Source organism: Sabethes cyaneus, chromosome 3, assembly GCF_943734655.1.
Source record: "Sabethes cyaneus chromosome 3, idSabCyanKW18_F2, whole genome shotgun sequence".
Lineage (NCBI taxonomy): Eukaryota > Metazoa > Arthropoda > Insecta > Diptera > Culicidae > Sabethes > Sabethes cyaneus.
Genome location: NC_071355.1, coordinates 5,164,592 through 5,184,111, shown reverse-complemented (window position 1 = coordinate 5,184,111; position 19,520 = coordinate 5,164,592). Strand labels below are relative to the sequence as shown.

The 19,520-nt window shown below is 37.0% G+C and overlaps 1 protein-coding gene across 1 annotated transcript in view; it reads left to right on the top strand.

Moving 5' to 3' along the window:
• LOC128744265 (AP-1 complex subunit gamma-1-like) overlaps positions 1-19,520 on the top strand; it is a 99,586-nt gene that overhangs the window by 65,354 nt on the left and 14,712 nt on the right. The window contains exons 2-5 of the mRNA XM_053841122.1: positions 18,317-18,384; positions 18,452-18,593; positions 18,668-18,856; positions 18,923-19,495. Coding sequence (XP_053697097.1) covers positions 18,317-18,384; positions 18,452-18,593; positions 18,668-18,856; positions 18,923-19,495 — 972 coding nt within the window. The remainder of the gene's footprint in view (positions 1-18,316; positions 18,385-18,451; positions 18,594-18,667; positions 18,857-18,922; positions 19,496-19,520) is intronic.

The window sequence follows — 19,520 nt, the reverse complement described above, 5'->3', positions numbered from 1 at the left end:
CCTCAAATACTTTTGGGAGTTTAATCAATAATCAAAAACCTAATTTATTTGGCATGTTTTTCAATAAAGTTTCCCCGGTGCGATTGGAAATTATCTTTCACGAAGCACTCTACCACTCATTGAAAGGCCGTCAGCGCGTCGCTACACCGTCGTCGGTACCGAACGACGGCTGAAACTTCATGATTGATGTTGTATACCGATGGAGATTAAATGATGGTTTTGAATTTTCTGCAAATCTGATCCGATCAGTGTTGGCTTGACTTCATGAAAACCGTAAACATGACAGTCGGTTGGATCGGTAATGATAATTATGGCGAAATTGGAAAACCCTGTTTATTTGCATAACGTTGATTGGAAAAATGGATTAGTAGCGTGCTGTTCTATCCTCGACGTTGGAATCTGTAGACCTAAGTCCAAAAACAAACATTAAATTGGTCGTAATCCATTATCTCACTGTTTCATAATAAATTAAAATTAAACTATGTACACGGTTTAAATAAATCTTGACAAATGAAGTGAATAAATAATTCAATACAGACCATTTTGTATTCGACACGGAAAGTTAACAAAAAATTTAGCACCGTCATTTTCAAACAAAGCACGGAATAATTTATGCCAAAGCCTACCTATTTGGACGAATAATTAATTGTTTTCATTATAATACTACATGAGGCACATTCGACAGCAACGCAAACCCCGCATAAAACAGGCCTAGCGAGTCCCCCCATGTATTCGGCAAATTAACCTCGCTTAACGCATCCTGCTACTGATCCCAAAAGAAAATCAAATCAGCTCTGAATAGACACTCGAAAACATCCCCCCTTCCTCCCCCTGTGCCATCCGGATCCTACCGTGCCAGGGAGAAAACTTATTTATCATTCGCATTACACCAGTAGTGTAGTGATAATCCCGGCCGATGGATGGTGAACCGCGCCGAGCCGTGTGCCGGTGGGCTTTCGACCTTCTCCGAACTGCCACTCTCCGGCTGTCACCGGAATCCACCCACCGGGCCGATCCTCCGGCTTCCAGCACAATTTCTGAATGGTTTTCCCCTAACCTTCCTTCTTCTGTTTCATCACAAACGCCCCTACACTTATTGATGATTCGGAAAAAATGGGATGGGCCCTTCTTGGCAGAAGTCTAGCGGCGCAAATCCCTCTGTTTGCCAGACACTTTCGAGAAACAGTTCGAAAATGAAAACGCGCAAAGCGCTTCGCTACGAATCCATTATTCATTCAAAAGGCGACCGACCATGCGTCCGTCAGAAATTGTCCGATTGTGACCGATTTTGCGTTCCCCGAGCCCGAGCGGGCCGAACATTGGCATTGGTGGTTATTCTTTTCCTTGAAATAATGGCCGGTTTTCCACAGCAAGTTTACACTAGCCCATTCGCGAGTCAAGTCGTCCGGTGCACTTCAGGAAAAAATACCAATGAAAATGAAAAAAAAGTCGAGATTTCCATTTATGCCTCGTAGGATGAATGGTTTTAATGGGTCATTCATAGCCTCTCAGTAGAACGAAAAAGTTGAACGGAAATATGTATTTGCATCAAAGGTTAACCCTTCGTAAATTATTCAATATTGCGAGGGTCGTAATTCAAACGGCTTAATGGGCTGTATTTTATTTTTCCAATAAAGTGTGCGGCATAATGCACGGATATGTTAAATGTGAGGTTATGTAATTTCGAAAATACAATTTTAGTTGCGCTCATAAAACTTTAAACAGCACTCTCACTGGAGCACGTGCACCATCTTCTCTATGAAAATTACGTTAAATGTCAAAAGTGATTCCTCAAGGAATTACGAATATTTTAATTTTTTATTCCGGTATTTTTGCGATAAATAAACTGACTGCGTAACAATCCAGTCTCAAATCCAATTTTAAGTTGCATTTCAAGTTTAATTTCGATTACAATTTTAAGTTCAATTTGTAGTCAATTTCAAGTCGTCAATTTCGAAATTTCGCGAAATCTTGAACGGAATTCTAGATATTATATTCGCGTTCTCTCTACAGCCACCAAAGCTTTATAACATCAGTTGAACATAAAATAATATCAACATCAAAATAGTTACTAAAAAGCGACCAAACAGATGAAAACTACGATCAAAAATGGAACAATCGAGAAAAGAAATTTAGTCAAAAACTGGCTCTTTGGGAATTTGATACGAAAGAAAAAATTCGTGACCCGCTGGCTTATTTTAGGATTAATTCAAGGTGTTTCTAGAAAATCAATATAATAAAATCTAAAAAAAATTAATTTCTCTTGAATTTTTCTTACAAAAAGATTTTGGATTAATTTTTGACCAATTGTTTGCTAAGATCTTTATGTTTTATCAGCTCGATTTTGTCAACTAAAATCCTGCAAAATCAACCGCAATTTTAATTGTTTTTGCGATTTTTCTTATTTGGACAGGCGTCCCAAGAAACATTTATCCGCTGAATAAACATTTTAGCAGCCACAATTATTCAGCCATAGCTGAATATCCAACGAATAAAATTTATGTAAACAACTGTACAATACTTATTCAGCTGAAATTGGAGAACTTATACAACCTATTTTATTCGACTCGGAAAACCCCTTGTTAAGCAGTTATATCGCCTTTGTGCGCCTTGTTTCCAGCTTTGCGCAAATTTGTTATTTAAAAACGCGCAAAAGCCTCTATTAAGCTACATTACAGCTTCAAAGCAGCTATTAACAAGCCCGAAGCTTGACTTAGATGTTTAAGAGCTGAAAAAAGGTTTTTATTTCTAATACTAAACCATAGTTCAGCCACAGGTTAAATAAATTCAGCTACTGCTAATACTACTAATACTGCTTTCAAAGCTGTAATGGAGCTTAAGAGAGGCTTTTGTGTGTTTTTAAATAACCAATTTGCGCAATTCTGTCAATTCTATTTTTAGAACGAGAAACAGTTTTGCAATGCTTTTTCAGTCGCTTAATCAACGTCTTATCAACCTTTATGCAGCCAACAAATAATCTATTTTTAAATTTAAAAAAGAATAGAACGCGTCATATTTATTTTGCTTTGGCGTCGTATGCTATGTTTTAAATTTTGAATAACTTGAATTCGTATATGCAAGCTAATTAAAATTGCATGTCGTCATCTTTCGGGAATTGAACCGCCATCTTCTGATCCATAAGCACTCATGGTACGATCCGCCCCGTCTGCATCTGCAGAACAGACAGTGAAAATATCTTTACACTTGAAGCAGTCGATAACTGACAAATATTTTTGCTGCCAGTCGAATTGCGAAACTCTATGATCTGACAGGATGTGTGCTGTGAACCGAATGAAAGCTTGGTATTAGTTTGTAAAGCCACTTTAACACCCTTTAGCAGCTTTAAAGCAGTTTGAAAGCTGTGAGCCTAATGAAAGCGTCTACTGGTTTATAAAGCCACTTTAACACTTTTAAGCAACCGTAAAACGGCTCTATGTTTACGGCTGTTTAGAATCGGATTGTTAAGCAGAAAAATCCGCTATTAAGCTTGTTTATCGCCTTTGGAGGAAAGCTGGGTTGGAAAAACTTAAAGTAGCTTAAACTTCGCTTGGTCAAACACCATTTGAGTGCTTACTTTATGCAGCTTGGATCGCCTTAAACCAACTCGCAAACAGCAATTGCTCATGCTGTTCCCGAAAGATGACGACATGCATTTTTAATTAGCTTGCAAATACGAATTCAAGTTATTCGAGATTTAAAATATAGCTGCTTATGACGCCAAAGCAAAATAAATATGACGCGTTCCATTTTTGAAATTTAAAAATAGATTACTTTGGCTGCCTAAAGGTTGATGAGACGTTGATTAAGCGACTGAAAGAGCATTGCAAAAGTATTTCTCGTTCTTAAAATAGAATTGACAGAATTGCGCAAATTGGTTATTTAAAAAACACAAAAGCCTTTATTAAGCTCCATTGCAGCTTTGAAAGCAGCTATCCAAGTAACAATTTCAGGCTGATCAAACGATTTTATAGCTGTCAAACTGTCATAGCTGTCATTATCAAACGATTTTTTATCTACCTGTGGCTGAACTATGGTTTAGTTTTAGAAATAAAAATTTTTTCAGCTCTTAAATATGTAAATTTGGGGATTTTATCAAGCTTCGGGCTTGCTAATAGCTGCTTTCGAAGCTGCAATGGAGCTTAATAGAGGCTTTTGCGCGTTTTAAATAACCAATTTACGCAAAGCTGCAAACAAGGCGCACAGAGGTTATATAAAGGGCGATATAATTGCTTAACAAGTGTTTTTTCTACCTCAAGCGAAATAGGTTGTATAAATTCTCCAATTTCGGCTGAATAAGTATAGTAGAATTGTTTACATAAATTTTATTCGATTCAGCTATGGCTGAATAATAATGGATGCTAAAATACTTAAACAGCGCATAAATGTTTCGTGGGAGGGCTGTTCATTAAGATGACAAATCGATTATTCAGCTAGTATAGCACAATTATTGAGAATATTGACGGGTTGTGGCGAGGTTGAAGATGCGCCTAATCTGCTTGTGACACTATTATGTGAAGCAGCTGATTTACAGCGCATTCGTTGGTTGCTTAATCACTTATACAATACAGAGGTCTTTGTTTAAATTTATTCAGCGTCTACCACCTGTATTCAGAGTTAAATCAGCTGTGATCAAATCAGTAGCATTTTAATTCAGCTTCGGTGTTTGTTGGGGTTGCGCGTATTCTATGTATTTTGGATATTTACGGCAATGTGAAACCCCTGAACCGTTTTGATATCAAAAATGATTTTCGTTTTACCTTTGTTATACTATAACAAAGGTTTAAAAATTGGTCGAAAAACACGAAATTGATCCGAGGCCCGGAGGGCCAAGTCACATATACCAATCGATAGGGTTCGACGATTTGAGCAATGTCTGTGTGTGTGTGTGTGTATGTATGTAATGATTTTTTCTATCGCCTGTTTCTCAGAGATGGCTGAACCGAATCGTTCGCTATTACTTTTGTTTGAAAGGTATTATTGTCTAGTAGATCACTATTGAGTTGCTTCATGACACGATGTTTCGTTTAAAAGTTATAAACAAAAATGTGAAAAATACGTGACACGGGTTTCTCTAGAACTACATGACCGATTTCAACGATCTTAGTATCAAATGAAAGCCCTTATTAAAGCTAAATTATTCAGAAATTTTTAATTGAAAACAAACAAGTAGTTTAAAAGTTATGATTAAAAAACCTGTTTTGACAAGGTAATAATTATCGCCTGTTTCTTAGAGATGGCCGAACCGATTTATGCGCTATTACTCTCATTTGAAAGATAATATATGCTAATAGATCACTATTGAATGGTTTTTTGATTGGACGTTTAATTTGAAAGTTATGAGCAACCGTATACACCACACCAAAATTAACAACAATTTATAATGATTTTAACCAAGATAATTTACCTAATTTCAATTATTTTAATATCAAACGAGAGGTTTTGACACTACGAATATATATGCAAAATTTCATAGGAATTGGTTGTACCGGTCAAAAGATATTAACCCTCGAACACTCGCGCCAACTTTTGTAACACAGTTACTCGCGCGCTCAATAACCCCAAACCAAAGAAAACGTGCGCACTAGAGGTTTGACTGGGAAAACTTGGTTTTAGGTTTATCGAACCTTTAGAATAGTTTCTTGAAATTAAAAGCTCTATCGTCTGGTGGAATCTAAATTTTGACTAATCCCCCTAAAAGTGAAATAAAAAAATTATATTTCTTCAGTGTCAATATAACACATTGATGTGCTCTGCAAAGTTATAGAGCATATTATTACAAGAAATTTTGCTAGAGATAGCAACCTTCCATCTCTACAGCTAAGATAGAAAAATCTTATTTATTGTATATGAATTTGTAAACTCGGTTTTTATATTTTTGCTCTTTTTGTAATTGTTGTATGACTTTTTCTTGTATTACAAAATTGTACAAATGATAAAAATACACAACTTTGCTGAATATAGTATACCTCTATGTTTGCTTGTTTAGGAACTGTAGAACTTTGATTATAAAAAATACCTTAATTTTGACTACGAATTACTCGACTACCAGCAGACGGATACATTTTAAACATTTTACATTGGCTAGTTTTGCTGCATACAGACACCATTTTTCCATATGAAGAAACGAGAGAAAATTCTACTTGGGGTCAATTGCGGTACACCTCGCATGCTGATTGTTTCGTTTCTGTGATGGCGGTTTAGGCTGATCTATTTTTCAAACAATTTAAATTATTAATGCATTGAATAATTATGACATTTTGCTCAGAATAAGTTTATTGAAAAATATTCGTTAGTTAAACAACGATTTGTAACTTTATAACAATATGGCGTTGAAAAACCTACACGTGTTGTACAAAATACAACAGCGTGAGTAACCGAAGGTTAATAAAAATTGATTAAAATTATTCAAGAAAACTCTATTGATGTGAATCAAATAGAATGGCATTTCAGGAAATTATGCATAGTTCAAAAACCTATAAACTAGACCTTTACTAGGCAATGTATATGTTAAAGAATAAGATTTCCTCTTACAACTTACTTTTATTTGCACTTACTCAAATTAATAACAACTTACTTATCCTTACTCAGCAATTACATGAAAAAAGGATCTATCAAAATTTAAAAGTGTTCCTATTTTGTTCAAAATTTGTAAACTTATTCAATTTTCAAAAATTTTATGTAAACCAACGCATTACGCAACGTTAACCAATAGATGAATTATGTTCCGAAAACGTGTCGATTTCTATCTCAAATACCAAGTAAGACCGTATAACAAAGATTCGCTTCACCACTAGGTGGATTAAATCGGGTTTTTTATTCTGTAAAGAAATTTATTTGGCATAATTTTTGACTACGTTATAGTATTGCATAAAACAATACTTCAGCTTCAAAAATCGAGTTAAGTTACCATGTACAGCTGCCTATAACGGCGAAACGCGGGGCCTGGAAGAAAAATTGGATTCGAATCCGGTTATAATTGGCTCCCATTATAGCTTATTACAATCCACGGATCTCCCAATCTGTTCAAAATAACGCACTACGAACCTATAGGTAAGTGTTACTTCAATGTCCCTTCCTTGAACTAATTTTCACTTTTTCCCTCGTCACTTCTTGCCTCGCTCTGGAAATACTGGTTGAAAAAGTCAGAAAATCAAAAGATGATCAAATTTTGTTTCAAACAAAAAATATATGCTGTCTTTAGCAAAAACATATGTAAGTCTGGAAATTAAAAGAAAACTTATCCAATTAAATTCTACTAGGTATGTATATTTTATTCCTGACAGAATACGTATTTCGCCTACGCCTCGTATTTAGAACTTCGAAAACAGACACTGAAGAAGCCTGCAAGTCGTAGGCGAAATACGTATCTGTCAAGAATAAAATGTACATAGTAGATAGTAAATTGGATAAGTTTTCTTTTTACTTAATTTCCAGGTTTTGTATTCTACTAAGACGCTCCAAAAACTTCAGTCATACGTAAGTCTTCAATCTTTCAAAAACTTTAAAAAGATTCGGAATTAAATAATCCGTTCAAAAGCTATGACCAAAAATCAGGGGGGTTGTGCACAAGACACGACCGCATAATTGACGTAGGACGGAGTTATTTCTATGAATTGATTGAATCTAATATCTTAAAACAAATCGAAGTCACACTAAACTAAACCAAACAGTAAATAAATTTTCATGATCTGTTTCTACGTTGAACAGTGCTTATTCTCTGGTAATCGGTAGACGGTACGCGCGAGTTTTCAAAAAGCTGAAAATTTTACGTAAAACTTTTCTGCTGCTTACAAAACAAGAACACTGATAATAAAGCATTTATAAGAAAATACAGCCCGTGATCATAAAACTTATTTTCGTCATTTGTTGGTCGTCCGCAACGGCGAAAAATTCAACTTTTCCCTCGTTACTTGATATTATGGTATTAACTGGGCAAGAAAATATAATAAACTCTTCAATCGTTGTGTGGCCCTTAAAAGGACCGATTGTTTGTTTATCATAACTCCAGATGGCAATAAACTTGCACTAACGCACTTAACGCAATTTTGACGTAGGGCTACGTCTTACGGCAAGGTTTGAGATGTCATTCCCAAAAATCGAAAAGTGCGAGCGTCACGAAAAATGAAAGATTTTGAGCCCTAATAGCGGTTTCTCGATCGACTTTAAACATTTTTACGCCAATCGATCGGAAAATCTTCTACGCATCCACACCAGTAATGAAACCTATTGATTCCACAGTACGTATTATTGAAAAACTGAAAATAATGAAGCATAGTCCAACTGGAAATCCTCGCCTCGTGATTGGTTGAAAAATTATTTACGATGATCTAAACCTGTGCCAAATTGATATCTGTGCTTGGGAAGTAAGCCAAAACAAGTAACAAAGTTTCTTCGTCTCAACAAGATTTCATAAGGGGAAACCGAAAACGGCTCAAAGATGACTGGATAAATGGCTACCGTTCGATGCATGTATTGTTTTGTGCCTTAAAAATGCATCTGTATTGGCAGAGCACGTAATCAGTGCTTCCAGTGCTGTTATAATTTCCTAAAATTTGTCATTCCATTTATCGACCCGCTCTATATCAACAAACGCTCAGCAAAACAGAATTGCTAATAGAAAATAAATTCAACGGATCATATAAATCATCACGTGTTCATAAAACGTATAACCTGGAATTAGTTAATAGATATTTGATTGCGCACACATTTGATTGCGCGAGTTCAATGCAAACGAAATTAGCCATCCTATTGATCCTATGCATTTTTCAGTTGCTGCTGCAAATCTTAGATGAATCGGAATGTTTTGATAAAGAAAATAAACCATATGTCGAGATGTTCGTAGTCGGTGCGGTTGGCTGCGAATCAGCTGTGTTTATGTTTGCAAGCTCTATCATTTGACATATATTACCAATACTAATGCAACATTCGAATAAACGTTTAGGTTTGTAACGAACATATGAGATGTACAGTACAGTGTTTGTCGCTCTAACACAATAACGTTAGTCACTTTCGGTGTCGCCTTAACACCGCGATTAAACCTAGACCAGTTTGATGTTCTTGCTTGGGAAATGCGCCAGAAAGAGTGACAAAGCCAACAAATTTCTTTCGAACGCGATTAAACCAAGTCCAATTTGATGTCTGTATTAGGGAAGTGTGGCAGAAAAAATGACTAAAGTCCATTGCCTCAACAGATTGCAAATTCTTTACAGCGAGACGCTTAAACCTAGGCGAATCTGATATCTGTGTTGGAAAAGTGCGTTGCAGCTGTAGTGTTCGGTTATAATTTAATTCTGTATGGTTGCGCAAATTTGCGTTGCATTGGAAGTGTACTGAAAAGATGTGCTGTTGATAAAATGGGATTGAATTGGTAAAATCCCTTCAACGTGGTGGAACGATTGGTAATAAAAACAATCTTTAATCTCTGTATGGTAGCAGGAAAGCAATAGTTTGTGTTCTTGATTTTTTTAAATTGTTTCCAAATGCACATAGAAATAACTCTGGAATATATTGAGGATCGGACGCATACAATGTTACATATAACGCATACAAATGTTACATATAACGCATGTAGCAAGTATATATGCTGCATATAGTATGTATGCATGAAGAATCGAATGATTATATGCATGCGTACATGCTACTGTCACTACAAAGAAACGTATACGTAGTCCTGCGTCACCTACATATGCGGTCGTGTCTTGGACACAACCCCACTGATTTTTTTTCTTCGGTAAATTGCAGTACCGATTACCGAAAACTAGGCACAGCTTGTTGCAACGAACCAGCCGGAAAGCCTCAGCAGCTAAAGCAAAGCAAAGCCTAGGTGCTACATTCTGTTATCGAAACTTGACCTTCTGTTTTTATACGACAGACTTCGCAGCCAGCTGTTAGAGTGCAGGACAATTGCAGGACCAGTTGCTACGATTCTATTGACTCTAACAGCCTCTCCCAGTCGAGGTTCGAATATACGACGACTGGCTAATTAGGCCAGCGTCATACCTCGAAGCCAACCGGGAGGCCGTAGCAGCTATGCGATCTATAATATCGACGAAGCCGTTCGTGTATGGTCATGAGTCACGATGAAATACCCGTCCAGGTGGCCAGCTGCAAGTGACGTGGGATAATTCTGGTACTTTTGTTGTCGCGAGCGGCATTTCCTGCCAACTCAATCATTTCCGCAGCTAATTATTCCATCACGGCAGCCAGCTCCTTTCCTCAGCAGCCGGTGAAGCGACAAGCATTGGTCTCGCTTATTTTTCGTGGTACATCATTCCATCATCTACGTTGAATAAAATGGAGCATTTCAATATCAGTCTGCACAAAAGAGCAAAGTAATCAGTGAGCCGTTCACCTTGAAAAACTACGCAACGTATTACTGCAGCATTGGTGATGGATGACTTTGTGTTGCTAAAGAAAACCGTGTTAAAAGCCCTACACACTTAAAAAAAAGTACCGAGTTCGGAAAATTACCGTAAATTTTACCGAACTTTTAGCAGCAAAACGTTCGGTAAAAATTTTTATGATGCAAAACTTTACCTACACACTTAAATTTTTTTTACCGAACTCTAAGCAGCCGAACGTTCGGTAAAATTCGATGGCGCCAATCGACGTTTACGGATCATTAGTAATGTTTGGCATCATAAAAAATTTTTACCGAACGTTCTGCTGCTCAGAGTTCGGTAAAATTTACGATAATTTACCGAACTCGGTACTTTTTACCTTTGTTATACTATAACAAAGGTTTAAAAATTGGTCGAAAAACACGAAATTGATCCGAGGCCCGGAGGGCCAAGTCACATATACCAATCGATAGGGTTCGTCGATTTGAGCAATGTCTGTGTGCGTGTGTGTGTGTGTGTGTATGTATGTAATGATTTTTTCTATCGCCTGTTTCTCAGAGATGGCTGAACCGAATCGTTCGCTATTACTTTTGTTTGAAAGGTATTATTGTCTAGTAGATCACTATTGAGTTGTTTCGTGATACGACGTTTCGTTTAAAAGTTATAAGCAAAAATGTGAAAAATACGTGACACGGGTTTCTCCGGAACTACATGACCGATTTCAACGATCTTAGTATCAAATGAAAGCCCTTATTAAAGCTAAATTGTTCAGGATTTTTTTATTGAAAACAAACAAGTAGTTTAAAAGTTAGCCTTAAAAAACCTGTTTTGACAAGGTAATAATTATCGCCTGTTTCTTAGAGATGGCCAAACCGATTTATGCGCTATTACTCTCATTTGAAAGATAATATATCCTAATAGATCACTATTGAATGGTTTTTTGATTGGACGTTTAATTTGAAAGTTATGAGCAACCGTATACACCACACCAAAATTAACAATAATTTAGAATGATTTTAACGAAGAAAATTTACCTAATTTCAATTATTTTAATATCAAACGAGAGGTTTTCACACTACGAATATATATGCAAAATTTCATAAGAATTGGTTTTACCGGTCAAAAGATATTAGCCCTCGAACACTCGCGCCAACTTTTGTAATACAGTTACTCGCGCGCAAAATAGTCCAAAACCAAAGAAAACGTGTGCAAGGGAGCTTTGACTGGGAAAACTTGGTTTTAAGTTTATTAAACCATTGTAAGAGTTTCTTGAAATTGAAAGCTCTATCGTCTGGTAGAATTTAAATTTTGATTAATCCCCCTAAAAGTGAAATAAAAAATTTATTTTTCTTCAGTGTCAATATAACACATTGATGTGTTCTGCAAAGTTATAGAACATATTATTACAAGAAATTTTGTTGAAGACTGTAACCTTCTATCTCTGCAGCGAAGATAGAAAAATCTTATTTATTGTATATGAATTTGTAAAATCAGTTTTTCTATTTTTGCTCTTTTTGTAATTGTTGTATAACTTTTATATGTACTACAAAATTGTACAAATAATAAAAATACACAACTTTGCTGAAAATAGTATACCTGTATGTTTGCTTGTTTAGGAACTGTAGAACTTTGATTATAAAGAATGCCCCAATTTTGACTCCGAATTACTCGACTACCAGCAGACGGATACATTTTAAACATTTTACATTTGCTGATAGTTTTGCTGCATACATTTTCCCAACAGTTTAAATTATTAATGCATTGAATAATTATGACATTTTGCGCACAATAAGTTTGTTGAAGAATATACGTTAGTTAAACAACGTTTTGTAACTTTATAACAATATGGCGTTGGAAAACCTACACGTGTTGTATCAAATACAACAGCGTGAGTAACCGAAGGTTATTAAAAATTGATGAAAATTATACAAGAAAACTCTACTGATGTGATTCAAATAGAATAGCCACAGAGAACAGACATCCAAGCAAAAGGTCCCCACTTGGATAAAACTTATGTCAAATTAGTTGGGAAACTATAGTGATGATGTCGCTGAAGGCGCATAAAATTCTACACTAAACTCACAACAGCTAGCTTCTGGCGCTAGCATATCGCTTAAAGTCCATATAAACTAGCGCTAGAGGAGCCAAAGGTTGTCAGTGTGCAAATCAAAAGAATCATTTAGTTGGGAAACTATAGTGGTGGTGACGCTAGCATATTAGGTGATTTTAATTTGAAATTTTATCCAACAATTCCCAAAAAATTTGTTCGTGAATGGATGTCTGTTCTCTGTGGAATAGCATTACAGGAAACTATGCATAGTTCAAAAACCTATAAACTAGACCTTTACTAAACAATGTATATGTTAAAGAATAAGATTTCCTCTTACAACTTACTTTTATTTGCACTTACTCAGATTAATAACAACAGATTAATAATAACTTACTTATCCTTACTCAGCAATTTCATGAAAAAAGGATCTATCAAAATTTAAAAGTGTTCTTATTTTAATCAAATTTTGTAAACTCATTCAATGTTCAAAAATTTTATGTAAACCAACGCACTGCGTAACGATAACCAATAGATGAATTATGTTCCGAAGCCGTGTCGATTTCTATCTCAAATAGCAAGTAAGACCGTATAACAAAGGTTCCTTTCATCACTAGGTGGATTAAATCGGGTTTTTTTAAGTGTGTATGATTCGTAAACGTCGATTGGCACCATCGAATTTTACCGAACGTTCGGCTGCTCAGAGTTCGGTAAAAAAAATTAAGTGTGTAAGTTCCAAGTTTCCTAAGTTTCGTCAATTACCGAAAACCGTTCTTTTAAGAATGTCCGTTCTTATAGATACAAAAGATGTTAGTAAAACTATTTCATTTTATTAAATCCATAGTTTTAGGCATTTTGACGCTTGAACGAACACATTTACTTGGAGCTGGTATATTTGTTGACTGCTTTGGTACCTTCCGAGACGGCCAACTCAACCGGCAGCAACAAGCGAACAGAAGCGCGAGAGGTGATCGGTTAAAATTATTTGAAATTATTTGTAGAAGCGAACAATTAGAATCAATCGAATTAAATTGAATATCAATGAGCGAAAATCCCTAAATCTTCATGAACATATGTTTCGTCCTTAAAAGAACGTTTTTAAACGTGATATGTTGAAAATTGAAGCCTTCTTTCCCGTCTTCTTGGACAGTAATTCGGAAAGACACTTTTCTGAGCAGTGGTGACACCAGACAGCAATTTGTTGAGCTGCAAGTGACGATAATTCTGGTCGTTTTGTTGTCGCGAGCAGCTTATTCACTGCCAACTCCAGAACTTCAGCAGCCAGATATTCCATCACGGCAGCGAAACGAGTGCTCCAGCTCCAACACACGCTCAGCATGCTTTCCTTTCCTCACCAGTCGACCGGGAACTGCAGACGTGCGCGACTCGAGCGTGACTTTCGCTTTCCCTTGGGGCTTTCTCCTTTGCTGCATCCAGACATGCCAGTAAGATGTTGGCAGTAGTTCAGCTAGCGTTTGAGTAATGCTCTTCGCCGGCCGTTCACCTTTTGCTGCCAGCATGAGCATGATGACTGTAGCATTGATGATGGATAGATTTGCGTTGCTAAAGAAAACCGAGTGAAAAGCCCTAAGTTCCAAGTTTCCTAAGTTTCATCAATTACCGAAAATCGTTCTTTTAAGAACGAACAAATTCTTATATGAAGATGCAAAAGGTGTCATTGAAACTGCTAATACTAATACTGCTTATATGAAGATTTAAAAGATTGTTTCTCTCCGCTGATCACAATAAAGTTTGTTGGGCCAGCAACAATTATTAAAACAAAACATTTAATTTGGTTTTAATTCATTTTCCTGTGCAATTGTTGCGGTCAATAGTGTTTAATTTGGTGTTAAGTTGGTTTTAATTGCTATCACTTGTTCACGGCAGACAAGTTTTCAATCTGACGACTATTGAAATTAAAATTGCTGCGGCACCGCTCGTGTTGCCGTTGGTGGTACATCACAATAAGAAATTATCAAGTCAATTAGCAATCAACGAGAAAGGGTACGATTCCATTTATTTCTCTTGTAACTTTGTTATAGTAGAATTAAATGGAATTATCCATCAGCTTTCTCGTTGATTCCTAAATTGTATCAAAACTTATTCGCAAATAATTGGAAATTATTCCAACCAATCACGAAGCGAGAATTTATACCTCGATGAAAAGTTGAACAAACTGCTGTCTAACTACCGAGTTAGAGTTACTTTCAAATTTTCAATTGAAAATCAATAGTTTTCTATATTTTCGATATAGCTATCGAAATCGTAAATAGCTTGGAAATCTATTAGGAATTGACTGAATTATAAGCCGAAGCGTGAAAACAAAAATAGGACATACGGGATAGAAAAAGATGAAAGACTGGCATGAAAAAAGAGAACCGAGAAGAAATCGTAACACCATGGAATGGAGCACGGGACGTAAAAAGAGGAAAAACGGAAAAGTAGAAAACGGGAGAAAAAATGATAAACGAGGCGAAAAAGAGGAGATTGGACAGAAAAAGAGAACGAAAAAAAAATGACTGAAAGGAAAAAAACATTCAAGAAAATAAGCATAAGCATAAGCATAGGATACCGCCCATGTGCTGCTACTCCGTTATTGACCAGGACAGATGAAAATTGCAAAATGATAGCTGGAAAAAGCATACTTGGAACAGCATACTATTCCTCATTGTACAATCTTATCAGGTCTCTGCATGCTGATCAATACCGACGCCGGCCACGTCCGAATACGGGTCCTGGTGGGATGGAAAGGAATGTTAGTCCAATACTTGTTGCTACTAAAGACCAGGGAATCCTCTGCATCTTCAAAAGTATTTCGGGAAAGGAATTGTTGTTAGTAGATGGGGGGAGCTAGATGGATAATATAAGTATGTAATCACCAGTTATATGAGACTAACATGGATATTCAAAAAATTTCTTGTAAAGCCAGTAATTACGAAAATTAACATAACTTTAAAAAATTTCTTTTTAATAAATTTAATATAATGCCATTGGTGCTCATATACAACCATAATTTAATTAATATCGAAAAATACTACGCACATGCGAGATTTACGGCTCGAAAATTACGTGACAACTTGAACTATCAAAAGTAACTGAAAATAAAAATCAGGCATAAACGAGGCAATATAGTCCCTAAGTTGATAAGCATTTCCTCTTACCAACGCTAATATGTAGAGATATAGCACCCTACGCGCTTAACCCGCAATAATTCGAAAATCGTAAAAAAGTGTATAAAGAGGCTTGAGATGTAAGTATGAGACTAACCTAGATATTCGAAAATTTTCTTGTAAAGCCAGTACCACGAAAATGAAGATCACATATTTTTGTAAATTTAGTATAATGGTAACGGTACTACACAATCAAACATAATTTGATAATTTATATCTAAAAATATTATGCACATGTGAGATTTAAAGTGACTCGAAAACCTCGTGACAAATTTGAATTTATTATACCTGAAAACAAAAATCAGGCATAATGAAACAAGCCAATATAGCCCCTAAGTTGATAAGCATTTCCTCCAACAACGCTAATATGCAGAGATATAGCGCCCTACACGCTTAGAAAAAACGTTCAAGAAAATGAGGACAAACTGAACGAAAAATGAAAATAAACAGAAAAAAAATTAACTAACTAACTAACGGGATGAAAAAGGACGAAAAGAAAAGAAGAAAATATGAGAGCAGGAAAATTGAGAAACCAGATCAGAAAAAGAGGAAAATGGAGAGAGGAAAATTAAAACCGAAGATTAGCGAAATAGCACAGAAAACAAAACGTGGCAGAAGAGAAACAAAAGCCGAATATAATAAGAGGCAGACAGAACGGAACCAACGAAAGCAAACAAAAAAAAAGAAAAGGAATTAGCGGAACACGAAAGAGGAATCTGGGGCTGATAATGAGAAAAAACGGAAGAAGAAAGACGTAAAACGGAACAAAAAAGTGAAAAACAACAGCAAAATTCTGACTGAGAAGGACAGAAAAAAGATAAACGGAAGAAAGGGAGAGAAAACGAGACAAATAGCGGGAAGACTGGAGAGGAAAAGACAACGTGACAGAAAGGTGGGAAAATGGGAAAGAAAAAGAGGTGAAACGAGACTAGCAAGGGAAAACGAAAAAGGAAAGTCGTAAGGAAAAGGAAGAATAACGGCGATGAAAACAGAAACCCGATAGAGGAGACGAGTGAATTGGGAAAACGAGGTCAAATGGGATAGAAAAGGAGAAAGATGGAACAAAATGGGATTGGGAAATGTGAATGTAAGGAGAAAGTGGGCCAGAAAAAGAAGTAGGGAAAAACAGGGAAACAAATCAAGGAACTAGAGAAATAAAACGAAAAATGGGAGATGAAGAAGGAAAAACCGAAAACACAGCGAAAAAAGTGGACCAAAAACAGAAAAAACGTGACAGAAAAAAAACAGGCCTGGAAAAATAGGAAAACCAGAACAGACGAAGACGAAAAATGAGAAAGAGAAGTAAACTGGAAACGAAAAAAGGAAAAAGATAAGAGAAAACAAATGTTGTTTTTTCGACAGGACAGTCAATCGGCAAAGCAAAACGACACTTTTTTCTTTTCTATGGCCGACGTTTCGATGTATTATCTAGTGGTCCAATTTTAAATCCATTCACCAGTTTAATTTGAAATAAAACTTCAAGCCGAAAATAGTCTAAATTCAAGTCCAATTTAAGGCCTGCCTGATTGAGCCTAATTACGTATCCAATTTGAACTCTAATTTCTAGTTCAATTCCAAGCCTAATTTCGAGCCTGATTTCAACTTTGATTGTAAATCCATTTGCATCCGTAAGTATGGAGTATTTATCTGCTAAACAACAATAGATTCGCCTACCTCTATTCATTCGGTTTTCCAAGTCAAAAAAAGATTATTTTGAATCCCCACCTTTTGTTAATGTCTGGGCATTATCATTATTATCAACAGAATTGCAGCGAAGACAGGAAAATCGTTCTTATGACACGTTGTAGATTGCAAAATTGCAGGGTTTTTTTAAAATAATTCTATTTCTATAATTAAAATGAAATGGTAATGGCGATAAAATTGGACGTAAATTTACAGTAAAATTTTAGCAGATAAATTAAATTGGATTTTCCATTTTAATAGTCTATAATGGCACAAACTATCACCAAATGAAAGAGATTCCCGCTTGTTCGGACACAGAAGCGTGCTATTCATTATCGCCGTCCGTCGTCGGCAGCTTTTATCCTAAAGAGATAAAAGAAAAACACACTAACTAGCCACTCAGTATAGTCGGAGGCGATTATGGGAAAGTGGGATCCGCGCGAGAACTCCACCCACCTGTTGTTATTATGTATTTTTCCGCGCTTTGTAAATTATACTGCCAGCAGCAGACGGTGTGAGACACAAAAAAAAAAGTTAGATGGGAAAGTGGATCCCCGCGGATTAGGGTCGAATATCCGAATGGAAATCGTTGTAATAATAATTATTGGAGCAGACAAAAACGGTTGATGACCGTCGTCGGTTCTCGGTTGGTATTTCTGCTGAGAAGCTCCCCGACCAGTGTGCATAGGTTAGGGGGAACCTTCGGGTAGCGCATTAAAAGCTTAGAGGATTGCGGAAAATAAAAAAAAATATGGTAAACACTCGTTGGAGCACACCGAAGCTAAAGCTAAAAGATAAACTGTTAAGCTTATAAGTGATTGACGATGGCGAATAAAAGCATAAAAATGCAATCGAGAGACAAGGCTCACTTCACGGAATTTCCCTGTGACTGTTATGCAACTAATTTCCGAGTTAGCTTGAATTATGTATTATGTATTGATCCGTTCAACAGCAATGTGGTGGGTTTTACTTTACGATTAGCACTTGAAACGAACCGGAGTTTGTGGTTACATTATGCAACATCAGTTTCCAGTAAATTGAAACATTCTTTTTTTCGTTCTTCTATTCTCTTCCAGATACAGTCCAGGTCTAACAATCAACAATATCAAACAAGTGATCAACGAAACAATCGAAACCAATATTCGTGAGTAACTTTACCTAATTTTCTGGTGAATGAAACGTTTTAAACTATGCCTTAAACTAATCAACAGTAAGAAAGCCTTCGCCGACGCGACTACGGGAACTGATTCGTCAAATACGGGCCGCAAGAACTGCCGCCGAGGAGCGGTCCGTTGTCAACACAGAATGTGCCTACATCCGCAGTACCTTCCGGGAGACGGATTGCATTTGGAAGTGAGTGAAAGCCCGAAACGGTCACGGTTACGTACGGATGCTGCTAATATTCTTCTTTTCCTTTCACCTGTCAGATGTCGCAACATGGCCAAACTGCTGTACATACACATGCTGGGCTATCCGGCTCACTTCGGACAGATGGAGGCGCTGAAGCTGGCAGCGAGTCCCAAGTACACCGACAAACGGATCGGATACCTTGGTGCAATGCTGCTGCTGGACGAACGGCAAGATGTGCATGTTTTGCTAACAAACTGCTTGAAAAAGTATGTGAAGCATTTTCTCCCCCTAATTTTCTCTCTCACCTCTAGTCTTTCTCTGTCAACTTCCAGCGACCTCAACAGTCCAACACAATTCATCGTGGGCACCGCCCTGTGTACGCTTGCGGCCATTGCCTCGCCGGAAATGGCTCGCGATCTGACGCACGAAATCGAGCGTTTAATCGCCTCCTCGAACACCTTTCTTCGCAAGAAAGCAATCCTCTGTGCCTTTCGAATGATACGCCGAGTGCCTGAACTGATGGAGGAATATTTGCCCCGCTGTGCGCAATTTCTGAACGACAAAAACCACGGCATCCTCATATCGACGGTCACACTGATAACGGAAATGTGCGACCAGAGTCCGTATGCGCTGGCGTTCTTCAAAGCCTCCATTCCGGTGCTGGTCCGACTGCTGAAAACCTTGACCGTGAGCGGTTATTCGCCCGAGCACGTGGTCAACGGAGTTAGCGATCCGTTTCTGCAGGTTAAACTACTACGCCTACTGAGAATCCTCGGTCACGGCGATCCGGACCAGACGGAGATCATGAGCGACGCACTGGCGCAGGTCGCGACCAACACGGAGACGAACAAAAACGCCGGCAATGCAATCCTCTACGAAACGGTGCTGACAATTATGAACGTAGAGTAAGTATTGTTACGCACTCTGTCA